At 46.1% G+C, this 19,894-nt stretch overlaps 1 protein-coding gene across 2 annotated transcripts in view; it reads right to left on the reverse strand.

Moving 5' to 3' along the window:
* Positions 1 to 19,894, reverse strand: part of DHX57 (DExH-box helicase 57) — a 28,517-nt gene that overhangs the window by 7,811 nt on the left and 812 nt on the right. The window contains exons 2-20 of one of the 2 annotated variants that reach the window (XM_078602235.1): positions 17,718 to 17,927; positions 17,113 to 17,315; positions 16,941 to 17,082; positions 16,064 to 16,225; positions 14,176 to 14,985; positions 12,987 to 13,401; positions 12,364 to 12,485; positions 11,421 to 11,616; positions 10,670 to 10,794; positions 9,854 to 9,987; positions 8,911 to 8,965; positions 7,305 to 7,552; positions 6,303 to 6,419; positions 5,967 to 6,063; positions 5,476 to 5,649; positions 4,397 to 4,597; positions 2,541 to 2,817; positions 1,262 to 1,357; positions 82 to 165 (exon numbers count right to left, since the gene is read on the reverse strand). In XM_078602235.1, the coding sequence (XP_078458361.1) occupies positions 82 to 165; positions 1,262 to 1,357; positions 2,541 to 2,817; positions 4,397 to 4,597; positions 5,476 to 5,649; positions 5,967 to 6,063; positions 6,303 to 6,419; positions 7,305 to 7,552; positions 8,911 to 8,965; positions 9,854 to 9,987; positions 10,670 to 10,794; positions 11,421 to 11,616; positions 12,364 to 12,485; positions 12,987 to 13,401; positions 14,176 to 14,985; positions 16,064 to 16,225; positions 16,941 to 17,082; positions 17,113 to 17,315; positions 17,718 to 17,911 (3,852 nt within the window). In that variant the 5' untranslated portion in view covers positions 17,912 to 17,927. Of the gene's footprint in view, positions 1 to 81; positions 166 to 1,261; positions 1,358 to 2,540; positions 2,818 to 4,396; positions 4,598 to 5,475; positions 5,650 to 5,966; positions 6,064 to 6,302; positions 6,420 to 7,304; positions 7,553 to 8,910; positions 8,966 to 9,853; positions 9,988 to 10,669; positions 10,795 to 11,420; positions 11,617 to 12,363; positions 12,486 to 12,986; positions 13,402 to 14,175; positions 14,986 to 16,063; positions 16,226 to 16,940; positions 17,083 to 17,112; positions 17,316 to 17,717; positions 17,928 to 19,894 lie in introns of those variants that run through there. The other variant, XM_078602234.1, reaches the window with a different exon arrangement.

Raw genomic sequence — 19,894 nt, forward strand, 5'->3', positions numbered from 1 at the left:
TCCTCGTCTGTGAAACATAGCACCGTTGTGGCAGTCTTGCGTCATACGAATGCCGCGAATACCAAATGTAGCTATCCTCACCTGCAAGGTGCGCCACGAGAGGAAGTTCTCACGGCAGAAGTGATGGCCTTCGTGGACTCGATCCCTCATCGCGGCGAGCCAGCCCTGTGGCCAGAACAAAAACATTGTCACTCAAGCGCTACCGTACTCCTCCACCGACCCAAACGCTCTTGTCATACGGCAATGGTGATGCTTGACTATAGCCTACAACCAAATCAAACCGAATGACCGAGGAAGCTTAGCAGATTTTGAGCCTGGTTAGTACTTGGATGGGAGACTGTTAGGCAATATCAGGTGTTGTAAGCTTGGGCAGCAGGGTGAAGTGAATATGGCAGTAAAATAGATTTGTGAATCTATCTGTGTGGAGCTTTGAGCGTTGCCGCCTCGTATGCGTGGTGGGTTTTCTCCGGGACCTCCGGTTTCCTCGCACATGAAGCCAAACACTCGTTCATAATTCATCCCAATGCATGAACCTTCTAGAAGAGTATTGAGGCTCAGTGCCCTCGTTGAGTAAATAATGAACATTATTAAATTTGCAAGAGAGGCTTACTTAAACAGGATTTTTTAAAAATACATACATGAATCAGTTATTGATATTTAGCCATTTTGAGGAAACCAACGTGCCCAGAAAAATGCATGCCAATTATAGCAGTGTGGCTCAAACGTTGCATGTATAAGTCATAGAGTTGCTGTATAACATTGCTTCTTAAAAAGTAAAAGTTCCGTGTAATTGACACACTTTCCGAAAAATCACAGGCGCGTGAAACCACAGGCAAGTGCAGAAGCAGCCAGAACTGGAGCCAACAGTTTCCCAAGCCTTGTGACCCTCAATTGGGATGTCTGGCCAACTCATATAATGTGGAAATAACCCGAAGCACGAGGAGAAAACCCACAGGTTCGAGGGCAGAAACAATCTATCCCATACAGATGAAAGAGATGGGATTCCACATTTGCTGTACCGCCTTATGGCAAGCCAGGGTAAGGCACCTCGATGTCCACGGGAAGGGAGTTTCGCGAGATTGGTGTAATCCAACAACCCTCTCCATCCAAGTCGCTGATATACAGACGTGTAGCATCTCACTCTTGCCAGACAACACGGACTCAAACACGGATGGTATGTGGGTGACAGGGTCCGACACACATTAGGGCCTGTGTGATTGTGTGGAGTTGAGAGCACAGTCCTTACAGACAGGACCCTCACCTTGTAAGCCTTCAGCAGGGTCAAGTGGTCACTCTTTGCCTCAGCAAACTCCAGCTTCTTGGCATTTGCTTCTTGCCGTTTGTCCCATGGAGAGACCTTACAGAAACGACATTGAAACATCAGTAATGTGTTCTTTGAAACCAAATCTATGAGGAATAGGTTTATCATTGCAATAATTGATAGTATCATACGTATTAGACCAGTCCCCAATTCCTGTAACATGTAACCGATACTGTTAATATTGTCACTTATGTAACCATGATTGTAACGAAGGTCTGTATTGTGCAACATCTGTACCATCGCAGGACACCCATGGAACAGAGCCTAACAGCTGATGGGGCCCTTGCTGCTGAAATAAATAACATCTATCTAATCTATCAGAAAAGTCAGAAAATAAAAGTTAGGAAAAATAACTTCACTCTCATATTCTTTGGGTCTTTCGGTAAAGTCACGTAGATAGAACAATAAAATAATAAAAATGAAAATAAAGTTAATTGTCATTTGTATTATTCTATCTACATGACTTTACCGAAAGACCCAAAGAATATGAATTCCTGCAGTGACGAAAGCTTTAAGTCAAGATTTAACTTCACTCTCGTTGTCTATAAAGGGAAAAATATTATAAATTATTAAATCGCCACCTGTTATCCACAAGACACACTGATTCACCGGTTGTTCAATCGTTACGGTTCTAGCTTACAGACGAAGGCCAAAATCAACACAACCTGTTGTGGTGGTGGCGGTGCCCTTCCTAATCAGAAACCACTGACACAGACTACCGCTTCATTAACTAATTGACTAATTTATTAATAAATGTATCTATTTATTTATACAATACTATACAATTTGTATTCACGTGATGACTAAACAACTGCATTTCAAGACGTTACATACATATGAAGAACATGTATGCATAGAGGAGCAAACTACAGCACAGAAAGGAACAGCAAATGGAAATGGTAATGGTGCGAATGAAGACAACTCGCAGAAGAAGGCAGTTATAGGCAAAGGGTAAAGGGGGAGTCTGCTGCCTGAAATTGAATAAGGTCCTAGTCTTGGCATTCTACACCACTGGAGCACCAGCGCAGAAAGGGCATTCACCCAGTGAGCAGAAGTTACCTGGGGTTTTCGCCTTAAGGCCATGATAGTTAAGAGCGTAGAGGAGATAAAAGTCAGCATCGTGACATAACAATGGTAAGTTGCGCTGGGAATATAGTCCATGGAGGATCCTAAATCCCCACCACCCCCAGCGGTCACAAGAGGGCCAAGGTTGACTCACGAAGGGCGACTTGAAGGCAAGGCTGGCCGCGATTGTGAGGATGGGGTCGAGACAGCGGAAGATGGCACCGAACAGCACAAGCTTGCCAATGCGCACGTCCACGGGCAGCGAGGCCAGGTGGTAGCCCAGCGGCGTGAGCGACTCCTCCTCTGTGAGCGCGCCCAGGTCTCGCAGGCGCTGGATGGCGGCCGTGAGGCTCTCGGGCGCCGGGGGCTCGATGAGTCGTGAAAACACGCTGTCCAGCTGCCGGTCCTTAAACAGGTCCAGCATCTTGATTCTGCATCGCAAATACAATATTCTTTCGTTATTCGCGAGGGATACGTTCCGGAGAAGCTCGTCAACAGAAAATGTCATGGATAATTAATTTAGGCCTATGAAAAGCTTATCTTTTAAATGAATTATCGTAACTATATATACGTAAATAAACTATTAAATACGTGATAATGGTAACGTGTCTATTTATCTCATCACTTTATCTCTCACCACTTTCTTTCTCTCTCAATTTATAGTCGTGCAGAGTTCCAAAAGCGCTTCACCCATATCCAAAATCGTGAATAGCAAGTTCGTACAAAAAAATGAATAACAATGTCAAAATAGTAAACACACATCTCTTATAATAATTATAAAGCGGCGCCATGCTCACACACGTGTTGAGAGGTAATCAAATATATTGTATGTATGGACATTTAACTTCTTTCACACCGTACATAGCCAACTATGCTAATTGGAGGAGCTGAGTCACAATAACATATAAAATAGATACCTGTACGCAAACTTCAAGTACTTTTACGGGTCAAATTTGGAGCTTCACGTAAAAACATACAGTAAGATTAACAGACAGTAAAGTCCCCGGGTTGCGGAAGACCCGACTTACGGAAATCCGACTTTACGGAAATGCTCCCATAAATCATGTAAAAAAAATCTATTTCCGTAAATGTTTGCGTTAGTTTATGTAAGAGCAAATAGTGCAGCGCAGTTAATTTGTTCCTCGCTCCACCTCGCTATGAGATTTCATCTCGACTTTGGGGGAAAATTCGTCAGTTTCCGACATGTGCAAAATTCGGGTTACGGATCGTTGTCGGGAACCGAACCCTCCTGTATCCCAGGGACTGCCTGAATTGCCTTGGCAATTTCCCTCGTTATTGGCAATGGAGACATGGGCATGTCTTTGCCAGGAAATAGAGGAAAATTTACATTCACCAACATATGCATTGGGTTCCAATATTAGATGTGTAAATTTGACTCAGCTGAACAGAACATTATGAGCTGTGCAGCGAGTAGCACTGCTGTTGGTGATGATGATGATGACGATGGTGGTGGTGACACTGCTGCTGATTAAACCATAACCTCCCCCTCGAATTCAATGAATTTCCCGCAATTTGGGGTTGCGATTCAAGAATTCGTGTCGTTTTTCCAGTCTAGTTTGTATTTTCTCAATTTGTTTGCCTTATATGTACAACGTAGCTTAAATGTAACATTCGCATATCATTTGCATGTATTTAAAATGGCAAATATTTCATTCTTACTCGGCACAATTCAATGCAAGTGTCATGAGTTTAAGAATGCATTATTTACATATTTTATTATTATGCAAATAATGACAGTGAAAACTAGTTCCACCCGTGGCTGTGGAGCAGAATAATAAAGCACAAAGTCAACTAACACTCATCAATCAAGACCAGTGAACGGCAGAAACCAAAGCAATTCGTCGGCTTCCAAACCAACGCCGTTGAATGGTAAAAGAGCACAGACACCACGTTATAACACCTGTTGTTCTTCCACCTGTTGTTCTTACAACACGCCGTACACACACAAAAAACAAGAGGATGACGAAAACGACGACGGCACTTACTGACCTCAGGCACAGCTGCTCAAGCGGGACGCGCTGGATCTCGGGCAGCTGCTGCTCGTCCAGGAGATGTTCGAAGCGGTGGCTTGTGAACAGGTGGAAGCAGGCGCCCGAGGCGACGCGGCCCGCTCGGCCCCTGCGCTGCACGGCGTTTGCCTTGGACACCCACGTCTCCTCCAGGCTCTCCATGCCCTTGCCCGCGTCGTACCTGCGGTGTCAATGATCAACGCGTCCCACTAATCAGCTTTCATTTGCCTATCAACCAAAGGAGATTGCGCAGGGTCAAACATTTGATGCTCAATCAGGGTTTGCTTTGGAAGTGATTCTTAGCCAACGGTCAATATGCAAATATCTCCATAAACGTGTGAACAAAGATGGATAGTTTCAGGCCTTGACATCGCCAACTTGTCGTGACTGACAGATAAAGTGTAAAATAGTTCGCACAGAATGTCCATCTGGATCCCTGAAATTAATGTCCACCCACCCCAAAAGCATAGCATTTGTGGGAGGGCGCAGAGGAAACACAACCCGCTCCGCTGCCGTATTTTCTGAGGCGACTGCTGTAGCATCAACAATCAATGAGAGGTATACCTGCCAATATTGCGTTGGCGGTCCAGGAAGGAGCACCCCTATTGAACCACAGACGAGAGCAGTACCTTCCTAAACGTTGCTTTGGCACAAACCAGGAAATCAAACCTATAGTGCTTCACCGATGTATGCAGCACAGACCAAGTGGTGACCATGCAGATCTCCTCGAGGGGAATCCTATGGGCAGTGGCCAACCAGACCACCTCCACTCGAGTAAAGCACGCTATGGCCCTCTGACGTGGCCAGCTCTCAGAAACATCATAGTCAAGCCATAACATTGAACTCTGAGAAGACCCTCATCTTTAAATTCAGCCCTGCTCAACTCGTCGATCCCTGCGCAGGTACCAATTCAGCACCCTGGCTGGGTCCAGACGATGCCTCTGCCTCTTCCCCTGTCTGGCTTGAAAGGCAGGGACAGAAGGGCAGGTGGGGATTTCTTGCTTTCTATGAAATCTAGAGGCTAGCGCAGAATGTCGGGCGCAGGGAGCAAAAACGCACCTCTTCTCCTTCATCTTGCCACAGTCGATGACGTAGACCACGTCGTCAATGGTGATGGAGGTCTCGGCGATGTTGGTGGAGATGATGATCTTGATGACTCCCTCGGGCGGGGCTTTAAAGACGGCCTGCTGCTCCTCGCTCGAGAGGCTCGAGTGCAGTGGTAGCAACAGCGCCCTGGACCCAAACAAAAAAAACATCGCTGCTGCTGCAGCCTCCACCGCAACGTATTGTGCCAAGGTTCTCCCGTTGTGACGTACCTGAATGGACCAGAGGTGAGGTTCGAATCTTGGCAGCTGCCGGTGAGTAAACTGGATTCTCATGTGCAGCGAGTTTGTTGTCTCAACCCGGTCACTAGTAACTCGAGAAAATAACGCCCATATTCTACAATTTGGTTCTGCATTTTATTTCATTAAGTACAGTGTGCTAACCATTTACCTGTAACAACATGCCCGTGCCCTTACAGATGTGTGAATTCGTTCGGCAATGATTACCTGTTTCCACGGCGGTTGTTAAACATGGGATTCGTCTGGAGTTTCTCAAAAAGAGTCTTTATCTCCCCGAATCCAGGCATAAAGATCAGGACAGCTCCTTAACACACACATGAGCACAATGCAAACAGATGCAAACCACAATAAAGTCATAATGCAAATACCATACGCTTGTAGATACACTGCATGTTATTTAGACTTGACATGCAATTAAAAGCAGATGTTTAAAATCAAACAGTCATAGGCAGCAAACAGGAACTCTGGGATTTCCTTTATCCACCACCTGCTTGACTTATCTGTGTGATCGACTGCCAGTGGCGAGATATGTCAGCAGTGTACCTGGTTTGTAGTCGTGCTTTCCTTCCAGGATCCACTCCAAAAGTTCCTCAATGAGGTCCAGGTTTATTTTCTCCAGGTCCATGGCAGCAAGTGTCTTTATTGTGGATATTCTGCACTCTGGGGGGTCATAAACAAACACGAGTTACATCAACAACTGTAAACCCTGGCTGAATTTAATATGTAAAATTACCAATATGGTAACAGGTGAAAGATGTTATTTTAATCAGTTTTCACTATCAGCTTCTTTAATCTAAACCTGCAATTCTTCCATGACAATTTAAACTAATGACCACTAGCATAGGATTGAAATATGGAAGCAATAGAGTAGAACGTGCAATGCATTGCATGGTGTGTATGATGTGTGTCGACTTCCTAAGGACACTTCCTTGATGAGGGTCAGTTATGGTAAAACTAAACTAGACAGTTCTGAGCATTTAATGGAGATACTGCCACTACAGTTATAAAAACAATTTATTAAAGGCACATGCAGGTGTGCTGTTCATTTTCACTGGATGGAATTTAAGGCATGAGCAGGGCCTCATTTAGCCATGAACTGAGAATGAATCAGCGATGATCAAGGTGATGATTCTAAAGGTGCTGCTCATGACCATTAGCATTATGTAACATCTTGACGATGACTCAAGCGCTGCGAATTATTGTTTTGGCTAGCAATTAAACAAAGACAGCCCCTGCATCGCGTGATTTCAGATGCACTTCTATAGGAGTCTGAAACGTCCTTCAGAGATTAGGAAGCCAATGGAACTATGCACTTTTAAATCTCGATGGAAAACTAATTTCTTTAGAACTGCTTTTTGTGTTTGGTCTGTTGTACTTCCCCCGCACCTCTGATTAGCACGGTTGGCTACGTACAGTGCAAAATAAGTTTAACATACATATATACATCATGCTGTATGATGATGAGTCTGCTGCTGCTGCTGCTGATAATCATGCTAATGCTGTAAAAACCCCGAGAGAGTAGAACAAGGTAGTGTGCCGTCTCGCCTATGTATCGACTATGCAGTTGCTGGATGGAAAGCGTGTGGTCCGGAGCCTTTTCCTTGACAGGCACCGCGTTTCTTGGCGAAAGAGTCAGCGAGCGCGAAAGCTCTTCCTCCAGTTGTCCCAGGATGCCACCTCCTTTGCCTCGGCGCCCTCCTGCTCCACTGGCACTTGCGCCCTTCCCTTTGCCACCATCTGGGCCGCCGCGCACGGCTGGACGCATGAACGGGCTGCCGTGTTCAATGATGTAGCTGCGCAGAGAGTGGGGATACGGACGGCAGTGACGTTTTAAACATTGACGTCAAACCGTTAAAAATTAAAACGTCATCCAAGGAACCTATGTAAAGGTTTTCGCAAACAGCACTTCACTGTACCTGTATACAGGAGTTAAATTACCACCGTACACCAGCTAATCTCTATGCACTCGCATCTAATCCCTTTGGGATCTCATTTCAAGCTACCATAGCAACTTGCATTCTCTTGACATTTATCCACATTTCCATTTTATCTAGCCCAATTCAAATACTGTACGTGTATTGTCTTTATTCACCTGGTACAGCATTGCTTTGTTGAGCTTTCTTATGTCACGTGCACATGACATTTTTATTTTACAGTTCCTCCGTTATGCCTTGCTGAATACTCATTTAACCTGTTTGTTCATTAATTAATTTTACTTATGTTTAGGTTTCATGTTCAGGTGTCATGTTAGCCGACTCTCTGAGTTGGATGTCTTTGCATTGACAGCTTGGATGTCCTACTCGCTCTGCCACCGATGCATCATTGACATTCTAATCACTCACGATACAATGGCCACTTCCACAGCCTCAGGGAGACCATCTCCAGCCCCGCCCTCTCACCCTGAGGGGACTCCCATCTCAGGCCTTGACAAGACCTCGTTTCAGTAGCTTTCTCTCTCTCTCTCTCTCACCTCAAGACGACTGCCCGTGTTGCGATCGAAACGTCGTGATCTATTAGTTTTCTATCTACGTGACTTTACAGAAAGACCCAAAGAGTACGAGTAAAAATAGTACTATCTTGTTTCTGGGTGTTTTGTATACTATACTTTCTTCAGCATTATGCAATTTATTTCTCATCTGACCTCTGGGAAAAAACGGCTTCTAACCCAGATGTAATTAAATGTAAGATGCATTTGCATGTTGTATGCACTCAGGGCTATGCACATATGTGGACACCCTGATAATCGGTTTAAATAAAGTGGTGGGGTCTTTACACTTTATACCACCATGATGTGCAAACCTACCCACAGTGTAAAACCATGTAATCACTGGAGAAAAACCAGAAGCACAAGTGAGAATAAACACAACCATGATCTCCACAACAATGACCATGCCTTGAAATAGCAGCTATTGATTCCACCCCATTACGTGAAATTCGAACGAAGAGCACTGAACTAAAAGGTTTTCTTTTCCATTTTTTTTTGCACCTTTACAGCACAGATCCAGATTGCATTGTGAGCAGACACAGCTAAGGACATATGAGTAAAGGCTGCCTGTGGTAAAGGGAGCTGTTACCAACCATCACTTTTCAAATTGTATCTGTTTTGCAGGAGAAAGGGTACCAACACATCAACGATCATTCAGTGACTCACCCAGTAAGGTCAATGATATCTTCAAGGAAATACTGGTCCACTGGAAATGTTCTCCCTGAGTTTGAAAGCAAACATAACTTGTTAGCGTTTGATTGATTAAATGCAACGTCATTATTTTATGTCATTTCGGAAAAAAACACCTACATTAGAATCTATTGTTACTGCAGTGTCTACAAGCGTTGTAAGGGCAGCTATGAGCATGATGTGCATTGGCCTGTATCATTAAAAGGATGACGTGGAATTGTTAGAATCAACATGAACTTCTGCCAAGTTAACATGAACACATGAATAAAATTACATTTGCATTGATCACCTTAGATTCTTTCATAAATATTTTCCGAGCAATAAACCGCCATTTACACAACATAACCGGAAATATTATGCTCATGTTACATTTATTATAATGGACCTAACACAACTGAACAAGAGAGAAATTAATTATAAGACAAAACTTAAAATATTTTACCAGGTAAGGCCCACTTAGCAATATAGCTCTTTTTCAGAACCCACAAATAATAGCTCAACGAAGTGGCTTATCATGTGGAAATTTAAAGCAGCCAAATACTCTAAACGCATGTTTTAAAAACTGGAGGACCCTGAGAAAATTCCACCCGACCACGGGGAGAACATGCAAACTCCAAATATACAGGAATCAGGGTCTAGATCGAACCCACAACTTCCTGTATACCAGGCGAGGTAGTTAACATCTCGCCACCGTGGCACCCCTAACAATGGAGATGGTAAAAAATAAGACAAATAATAAATCAACTCTTGGATGGACTTGCGGCCGATAATCAATCGAATGTATCGGCTCACTGGGAAGGGTGAGGGTATGTCATTACATGCAGAGTGAGTGTGCTTGAAAACACTGCAACGCATCTACTAGGCTAGTGCTTCACGTGAAATCTGTAGACTGTGCAGGTCAAACTGGGTAGCCACGTGCCTGGTATGTGCACGACTGGGCAGCCGTAGAGGTACTCAGAAAAGAGCTGTGCGTTGAGCGTGGCACTCATGAGCACCACGCGGAGGTCACTCCGCTGGGCAATGAGGTCTTTGAGCACCATCAGAAGGAAGTCACTGCACACACGGAGCGGATAACAACACGGCGCCATCTTCTGAATCAAGACTCGCATAGCAGTCAACATATAATAGCATTGAAATTCCTTTGACCCAAATCAACCCAATCTCGTTACAACTCAGAAGCCTTCCAGGGGTTGAGGTGGACAAGTGCTTGGGTAGGTGATCATCAGAGTGCAATGATTGCGAGCATACGCATTCATTTTAATACACGTATCTTTACATGCCAAATCATAATATAAGTGTATTTTTCTCATGCACTGGGTCTTGAGATGCAGATGCTTATATAATCCAAATTGTATCGCAGCATATTGTCCTTCTATAATGTTACGTAGTTTTTGCATCTCAACTGTTTGTAAGCCTGGTCTGATTAATTATCAAACTGGCTTTCCCATTAGTTATGTAATGACGCATTAATAAAACATAAATTAAGACAAACGTTATATGCATCCAATTGTGTGTTTAAAATGTTTTAATTTTCAGCTCGTGCAAGTTGTACACCCCGACAGTCACTAAAGGTGCTACCCATTATTTTTTTATCGAATTGCCACACCAAATCGTGACACTTGAATTGTATCGAATCGCAGGAGGGCAAAGCGCGACGCGCCTATCCCTTGCGTGTGTCGAGTGGCTCGTGGCGATGCCAGCCCAGGTGGTGGTTAGTGGGACCGGTAGTCCTTACCTCTCCTCCGTGCGCTCGTGCACCTCATCCACGAGAACATGCGTGACCCCCTGCAGCATCGGGTCACCTTCAAGCCGCCGCAGCAGCACGCCCGTCGTGCAGTACAGCAGCCGCGTTGCCGACGACTGGCGGAGGGCAAACGTACAGCGGCGCACGGACAAGTCAAAATACAGCAACAGAGGCATGTGCAATCGGATACCCCAGCTAATACCAAGACCCTTTATTCAAGCCTTCAACCTCATCACGGACTCTTTCTATTCCACGGCCTCACCAACTTACAACCATACCCTCGGTCAACTCCTTTGCCAATCCACAAGTTGTGTGGTTTAGTTGCCTACACTTCGTCACATCGGTAGGTGTGACTTTGAGAAGGCGGGCTACACAAATGCTGCACTGCTCTCATTGCCAGAAACGATCATCTCTGTTGCCACGTGCTGATGATTTTTTGGCTTCTGCAGGCGGCAGACTTGGTGCACAACCTGAAGCAGGAGCTGGGAGCATACTGCAGCTAAACATTTATTTTGCTGCACTGCCCTCTGCTGCCCACAATGTCACCCCAGCATCTTTATTTGAAAAGACAATTATACGAGGAGTCTTCCTTAACACATTGACGTGACAAAATAATGAATCCAAAATATTGCCCGTCGGCACTTAAGCACATCACGCAAATCGAGATGCCACGTTGGCACTGGAGCAGGTTCCTAAGCGCCCCCACCCCTGCCTAGCACGAGTGCCACTCCACCACCGTCACCTGCACACTCTCCAGCCGGATCTGGTACCCGACGCTGGCGCCGAGGCGTTCGGCACGCTCGCGGGCCACGCGCTCCGCCACGGAGATGGCGGAGATGCGGCGCGGCTGCGTGCACACGAGGTTGCAGACGTTCGCGGGCGAGCCCTGCAGGGAGGCGTCCAGCACGAACTGGGGAACCTGCGTGGTCTTTCCGCACCTTCCGACCGATGCCAAAACAAGAGAGCGCAGTTAGCCGCCGTCAAAGAGGTCAACGGGCGTGCGACATGTGAAATGTGGTGATGCTGCGTTAGCAGTGGTGCACAACCGTTGTTAATAAATAAGCGCAACACGTTCGTCAATACCACCGTCGTAAAATGAACAATATATCACAGGTCATGTTTGTGGCTAAAGTTCTTCCACAAAGCACTTAAAATCAACAAGAAGCATTGTCCAACACATCACCTATTATAGCATTTTCTTTTCAAGGCATTGATACTTATGAATGAACATGAAAGCGTTATGATCATTAGACATGCAGAGACGCATGGAGGAAGCGTTCCCATTGTGGATACTGCCAGATTCCTCGTAATCTGCAATTCCTTCAACACAATTAATACCAACATCAATAACGAAAAAAAGAATGAATTAGACAGGTAACTATTAATCAATAAAAAATTATTAATATACCCATGAAATATTCATATATTTATGCAGAGAAGAACAAATAACTTAATGTGGAGGGAAAAACCGGAGGACCTGGGGAAAAATCCACGCAACCACGGGGAGAAAAACATGCAAACTCAAAAGATACAGGTGTCGGGGTCGGGATCGAACCCACAACCTCCTGCATACCAGACGAGGGAGTTAACGTCTCGCCACCGCGCTGTTTATTCGGCTGTTTGTGGACTCTGGTGAAGTCTACGATCGTGATTCACGCGAGCAGAGGGGCTGTGCGTGGACGTACCCCGTCATACCGCTGACAACCAGCACCTGGTGCAACTGCAGCAGCTCCAGGATGAGCTCGCGCTCCTCCCAGGCAGGCAGCTTGCTCCGCTCCTGCAGCATCGACTGGTACTGCCGGCTTGACTGCCACGTACAACGACGCGAAGCGCACATTCAATTAGGACGCACGTCAAACGCACACGCCAACCAATGAATCGGTGACTGGGAGTCGGGCTGTGAATCATAGAATACAATTTGAAGGTGAATGAGCATCTAAATTCCGACTGCATCTATAGATGCTGTACTGCAACAGTGCAGATATTGATTTTGTAGAGGAAAATTTAGTTAGTTATAAGCAAAGACCTCCCTGACATGGGGAGGCCATCATTCAACAGTAACTATTATGTTGAATTTATTATAAAAATTTTACCAGGTTAAGGCCCATTGAGAAATATTGCTCTTTCTCAGAAGCAACCTAGCCACAAAATGACAGCCTAACAAAGTGGCTCATAACGTGGAAATGTTTTGCCGCCAAACTGAAGAAAGGCTGCAAGTGTGCACAATTGAACTGGGAGGAAAAGAAAATCCAAAAAACACACGCGCTTAAAAGCGATAAAAACAAATGCAACAAAAAAAAATGCGGACCATTTTCTCCCGGTACTGGCGGCAGAGCTTGGCATTCTGTGCGAGCGTGTCCTGCTGGCGGCGGTCTCGCCGCTTGCGCTCCTGTTGCCGCTGCTTGAGGCGCACGTAACTCTCGGGCTCCACGCCGACCGTGCTCGCGTCGTCTCCGTCCTCCTCCGCGCCGTCGCGCGACGACACCGCCGGCGGCGGCGTCATCGTCGGCCCCTGGGCTGTGCCACGCACGCAATCCCTGGGGCCGTTCCGGTTGCCCCGCTTGTCGTCGCGAGCTCGCTCGCCGGGGCCGTTTTGGATGCTGGGCTTCTTGCCGCGCGTCTGGTCGACGGGGTCGATGGCGTTGGCCGCCCTGGTCTCCCAGGGCCGCTGCCTCCACGGCAGTGTCTCGCTTTGGGGACGCGGCTCCAACTCTTCTCTGGGTCTGGCGGTTACAGTGGCAGAGAGGAGCAGTGTCAGCAAGCAGCATCACATTTCGAGTAAAGAACACAAGCCCCATTACATTCGTGATCAAGACCACTCCAACTATACCATTGGGAATTGAGCCTACATTGACCCGACAAAGCTCGAAATATTATTATAAATTATTTAAGACGACTACTGAATACAATATTTACCGTTTCATTTTACGCAGCATCCCCAATGATAGCTTTGCACTTTATCAAAATTTACCATTAAAATTACACCTGTGACTTTTCATGGCACATCATCTTGTAACTGAAAATGGTGATTCCTAATAATTTCAACTTGTAATACGAACAGTATTCACTTACTGTTGAAGTCAGAGAATGGCACGAGGAACCAGAAATGTCGGAAAGGCGGCCAGGCGATGAGGAGACAGCACCAAATTCCCCTCAAAGCTCTGAAGCCCTCGAAACATGTGTTATTGTCTAATTAATGAGTGTTTACATGTGGGAAGAAACCCGAGCGCCCGGAGAAAACCCACGCATGTGAGGTGGCAACACTCTATCCCATATATATGGAACAAAGGCCACAGTTTGCTGTATCAACTTCTCCTGGAAGGATAGGGTATGGCTCCTTGATGCCCACGGGAAGGAGGTTACACAACATTTATGTGTTCCACCAACCCTTGCCTCCAGTGCTAGATTCAAGGCATGCGCCACGACTGCCCGGCTAATTGATGATAATGGTAATGATGATGATAACGACAATTATTACTACCACTGGACTCACTCACCGGGGTGCTCTGCTGGCGATAGCGCTCTGCGGCGGTGCCTTGACGACCGAGGCCGGCTGCGGCATCTTGATCGGAGCCAGCTGTGGCGCGGGGAGGCTAAAACTGTGCTCCGCCCTCTTCAGGAGCTCCGTGACCCTGGCCTCGTTCTCCTGCAGCAGCATGGCGAGAGTGAACACGGCCGGGAGCCGTTCTGCGGCCAGCGCCCCCGCCTCGGCGTACAGCAGCTCGCTAGCGTACAAGCAGAACGACGCCGGCAGCAGGACGTTACTGGACACGAACGCCACGAGAGGAGCTACGCACGGGTAGCGGTTGTTGGCGGGGAAGCGGATCTCGAGCTGGTACATGGACTGAGGCGGCTCGGCGATGGAAGATTTTCCTCCCGAAGTACCGTCGGCTGTGGGCGCCACGTGCCTCTGCCGACAGCGTGTCCCGAAGCGACAGCCGCCACCCCGTAGGTAAAACCTGCACACGGGCCCAGCGTCTTCCTTGAGCCTCTCGTCGGCCCTCTGCATCTGGTGAGGGGCCTTGTTCTTCAGCTTGTCCGTTAGGAAGCTCAGCTCTAGGCTGACGAGCCACACCCTGTTCGGAATTCGCTCAATGAAGTTTGAGCCGAAGATGGACTCCAGGGCGAAGGCCTCCTCCTTCCGTTGTTCCAAGCAGTCGTCCAAGGAAATGTCAGCGTTGGCATAATTAAAACTTCCTGGAAATCTCTCCTGGAAGCACTGGGTCAGCAGCAACTCCAAGGAAGCTCCGATGTCTCCGTCGCATCGGCGCAAAGTGGCCTCGCAGCGCGACCTGTCGAAGCCGTACCTGACAGGATAAAAAACCTGTTAACAATATTGTAAACATTGCGACGATATTCTCACATTGGCCGATTTTATAGGATGAATTCTGCTGGAAATGTTACGTTCTCACTTATATGCGCATTAATCTGCATGTCGTGCTGCTGCTCAGAGTCAGGCGTGGAAATTCGACATTCATATGGTAGGAGCAAGTTGACCCGTAATAATAACGACTGTTGACTTCCCACATCTATATGTAGAGCCCTTTTGTCAATCTACTGCTGAATGTGGGCCTCCCCACACCAATTGTGGAAAGGGGTTTATTGACTATACTTCACCACACTGGTCAGTGTGCTTAGGTGAAGTTGGAGAGGAAACAACATGGGAACATAGTACAGCATAACAATGCATTTTTTTCTGCACTGCCCTCTATTGCTCATAAATAGCCCTATCGTCGCCTATAACACCTGCCTCATGCATGTTAGTTGCCCATCCAAGCACGATCCAGCACAGCCTTGTTTAACTTCTGAGAACTAAGGAGATTGGGAGCATTCTGGGTGATTTATGTCATCTGTGTCTTCCCACAATAGTACTCATTATACTGATCCTGGAAGAAGGGCTGAGCTGACTGAATGAGATTTGAGGTTGCAGCGTTCTAATTACGAGCTGCACAATCTGACAACCAACACATTCCTATCGACGGAGACCTTTTTTGGCAGTATCAAAATGATGAACTAAGAAAAATAGGCTTTAACCTTTCTGGCAATAACACAGGTATTAAGATGTTCAAACACCAAATCGACACCTATTGCAAGGCATCAGATCTGCATTAACCACACATACTTGTGGCACAAACATGTAAACAAACATGTGCTGATAATTATATACGCACGGTCTTTGAAACTGATTGGCCCACACCAGAGACAGCCTTGTTTGTGGCCATGTGTTAGACCAGAGAAAGCCGAAAGGGGAACAGCACCGCTATTACATTCTGCTAATGTAAGAATGCTAGAAAATCGACAGGTAGATTGCATGCAAGCAATGCACACTGATACCTACAAGTGGTGTTTAATGTTGACACGGCACAGCGGTGTTTTGTTCCACACCTGGTGAGGTTGTGCACGGCGAAGGGGGACACCTGAGCCTGAGAAATGGGCTCAGGCCGAGGGCTCTCGCAGTGGTTCACAACATCTTCCACCAGCAACTCCTGGTCCGCCTCCCAGTACTCCTCATCGCCTCGCGACTCATCCTCCTCGTAATCGCTGTCCCTGCTCGCCCGTCACCAACCAACACAACATTATCACACCCTCGACACGCATAAACCATGCCGTGTCAGTGCAATGCCCTGCCAATCCACACTGCAAGAACTCGGGTTAACCTTCGTGCCAATGGGTCCAATTCCCATGCAACGTGAACAGCCGTTTAAATTTAGACAAAAAGACAGCCAGATATAGAAATCAGATGTCTCTTTTATGAGAGAGCTGGGATAAAATAAGCACAGCAAAAGAACATACCAATGCCAAATAATTTATATGAATTATGATTAATACATTAATTATTTACTCGTTGGTAAATATTTAATGAAACAAAAAAGAAATGACTGAATTCGACCACACTTAATATAGAATATATATCATTTACAGCCGTTCATCAAATGACGACCTCCCCACGCTGTGATAGTCACCAGGCTTGTTTGACCATACTTCAGCACATACCTCACAATTCACCAGGCATTTAAATTCACAAAATCCTCCCAAAACCCTTAAAACAGCACTTTAAAAACGTTCTTGTGATAACAAAAATTACTATGACATCTGGTACAATAATGACATCAAAGGCAATCATGGAAAAATATAACAATGCCAAAATTGTCCAGAGCAATTAAAACCCAGTTTTGAATCACATTAAACACAAAGATGCTACCTGTCTACACATACAGTGGATATATTTAAAATGTCCTTTATTGTTTAAAGAGGCACTCACTCTGTCTCAGGCTCCTGTCCTTGAAGCACCCGGAGCAGCTCTTTGACGTGCTCCTGATTAGCACTCGTCATGCGCAGCTTCTGCAGAGGGACCCGTGACTCCTGTCGCGCCCCCCCACGGCTTTTTCCTCCGCCACCACCTCCTCCCGCACCACCACCACCACCGCCACCACCGCCACCACCACCGCCACCACCGCCACCACCGCCACCACCACTGCCACCGCCCAGCCCATTCTTGCTTTTTGATCCAGAGCCTCCACCTCCCGCCCGAGCTCCACCTTTTCCTGCACCACCACCACCACCTCCTCCACCACCACCACCACCTCTTTCACCACCACCACCACCACCCTGCCCTCCTTTACCAGCCCCAGAGGACCTAAAAAGAAACATGATCAAAAACATGGTTACAAAAAATACTTAAATACGCTTGTCAACTTTCATAATCTCAAAGCAATGGAACTTTAAAGCAATTTTGTAAGTGTATTAACATAACACGTGATGTTACACCATCAGGCAGTGTCACTCAGTCTCTGCGACCCTCCAAAGTGCAGCATCATTTTCAATATTATCCATTTATATTAAAATATAGCTGCTAAATGTTGCATATAACCCGGTGGTTGATAATCATGAAAATGTGCACGATAGCGGATATTGAGGACTGGCGTTTGAGAAACACTATTCCAAGACATTCGTCCGCTTTCAGTTCATACATCTCTTTCAGAGGCAATATTTATGTGCGGGCGATATTAATATCACTCATCAGTGCAGCCTCACTGACCTAGGCATACCGTCGAACCTCGGCGCTAGCACAAAGTCATCGTCGCCATCATCCCAAAAGTGGCTGGTGTTCTTTTTTGGACTCGCAGAAGCACGGCCACCGCCCCCCCTGGAGGCACTGCCTCTCGGCTTATTCCCGCGGCCACCGCCGCGGTTGGGCCGCGCAGCACCACGTCTCTTCACCACCTTGCTCATTCTCGGTGTCGCACAACTGCAAGCAGAGAAAACAAAATTACATCCGTGAAAGATTCTACTTTTCTTGCAAGTTTAAATTTAGTGAAGGAGAAAACCGATTTTGAAACAATGGTCAGGTGTGCTCAGTCATAGAGCTCTGATGATGTTACTACATTAATGTTGTGATAAAATGGATGGAAGTTAAGTAATTGGGATGTCACTTCTGAACAATTCCATGATTTCAAGTATATTCGAGATGTGAAAAATCCTTAGTTTCGTCATAAAGTGGCTTTTCACTTGGGCATATGACAAATTAAGATTGAAATTGATTGTCCATTTTAGTTTTTAGTCAGAAATGCTCACAAAACACCCCTGTCAGACCTGCACAGACAGATGTATTCATCCACGGTGGGATGGTGATGTGCATTCAGTTGTGTATGTGTGAAACCACTGATTTATTCCACGAGAAAATATTTTCAAAAACAATAGATAATCGATGCTGCCATCGTTGTGATTGTCAGTACATGCAATCCAGAGCTCGCCGGTTTGATCTCCCAGCGTGGCAGTTGAAAACAATTACAGCTTTATTAAATCCCCCGAGTTCTATGCACCCGGCTATATGAATGGTTACTCCACAGTGGGTTAAGCTCGTTGCATCCCATCTCTTCCAAGCAGTCTGGCGAACATAGACGGAGGCCGGAATACTCACGAGAGGGGCTTCTCCACAGCACCCTCTCATTGAGGCCCATCAACCAGCAATGGCTTACCTTAACCAACCTTTAACAAACAACTACCTTCCAAATTCATATCCCTAATATTGTATTATAATTATTTTGACACTGTTACTGAGGTTGCGAAGTTTATAAAACTTCTCTACTGCACTACATTGGTTTGAAGCCTTTTTGCTCATTACCGAATCTTCAAACTCAAATAAAAACGGAGACAAACAATGTACACGCCAAGATATACAGTGTATGGTGTTTTATCTTCCTGAGATGCGTTTATAACAACATTTTAATCCATTAATCATAGAAATATGACCACATCCAAAGATCCTGTGCAAGTGGGGGCACACTGGGAGAAGGGGGAAAACATTGAAGAAGGAGGGCCCTATGACGGCAACAGGTTTTCAATGATACGTGTAGGAAAGGATTTGAGCCAAGTTGCGAACATGGAAGGAAGTTATCAGTACACACGACAAGAGGCCAGGGGGTGAGGTCGAGACAGCAGGGGTGGCAAAGGAAGAGTTACATAATTACGTAACTCGCTGGCTGACGCCCTTCACCCACAAATCTCACTTAGGTATCAACCTATCACCATATTAGGCTTTGTGAATGTCACTATACAGGAAGGCTCATTGACTGTGTCAGTCAGCAGCGACTAGTAACTGGCTCAAGCACTATGACACAATCACACCCAGCAAAACAATGTGAGTGTGTGAGTAAACATGCAGCCTTTGTCAATCCACTTCAGGATGAAGGCCTCCCTACGCCGTGCAGGTTGTGGTCATTTCACCATACTTCAACCACGCTAACCATACTTCTCCAGTGCGGGTGGGTGCATGCAGGGGGCGTGAGAGGGAGGGGTGGTGGGGAGGGACTCAGGAACTGCTCAGACATGAATCGCCACTAATGTTAGATTTGGCTGGGAATTGAACTTAGGTCACAGAGTTCACTGTTTATCCCCGGGAGTAGTGTCGAGAATGTATAATGCTTTTAAACCGCGCGAAATTATTTTTCACATCCAAAAAAGACTGCGAATTATGGTGCAGTAGAAGCTTGCTATAATGCCTTATTATCGAAGTGTGCTTGTATCAGACGTTTCCATTCGAATTCTCCAAATAGAGCTTATATAAGAACTGTAATCATATCAAGTGTGCGTATACGTTTCTCTATCTGATATATTTGGAACACAGCCATTACAAACGTAAGTACGTCCAACTTCTTTCGCACCGTACGTAGCCAAACGTGCTAATCGGATGAGAATGACACCGTAATTATGAAC

Source organism: Lampetra planeri, chromosome 18 (assembly GCF_965212315.1).
Source record: "Lampetra planeri chromosome 18, kcLamPlan1.2.h2, whole genome shotgun sequence".
NCBI lineage: Eukaryota > Metazoa > Chordata > Hyperoartia > Petromyzontiformes > Petromyzontidae > Lampetra > Lampetra planeri.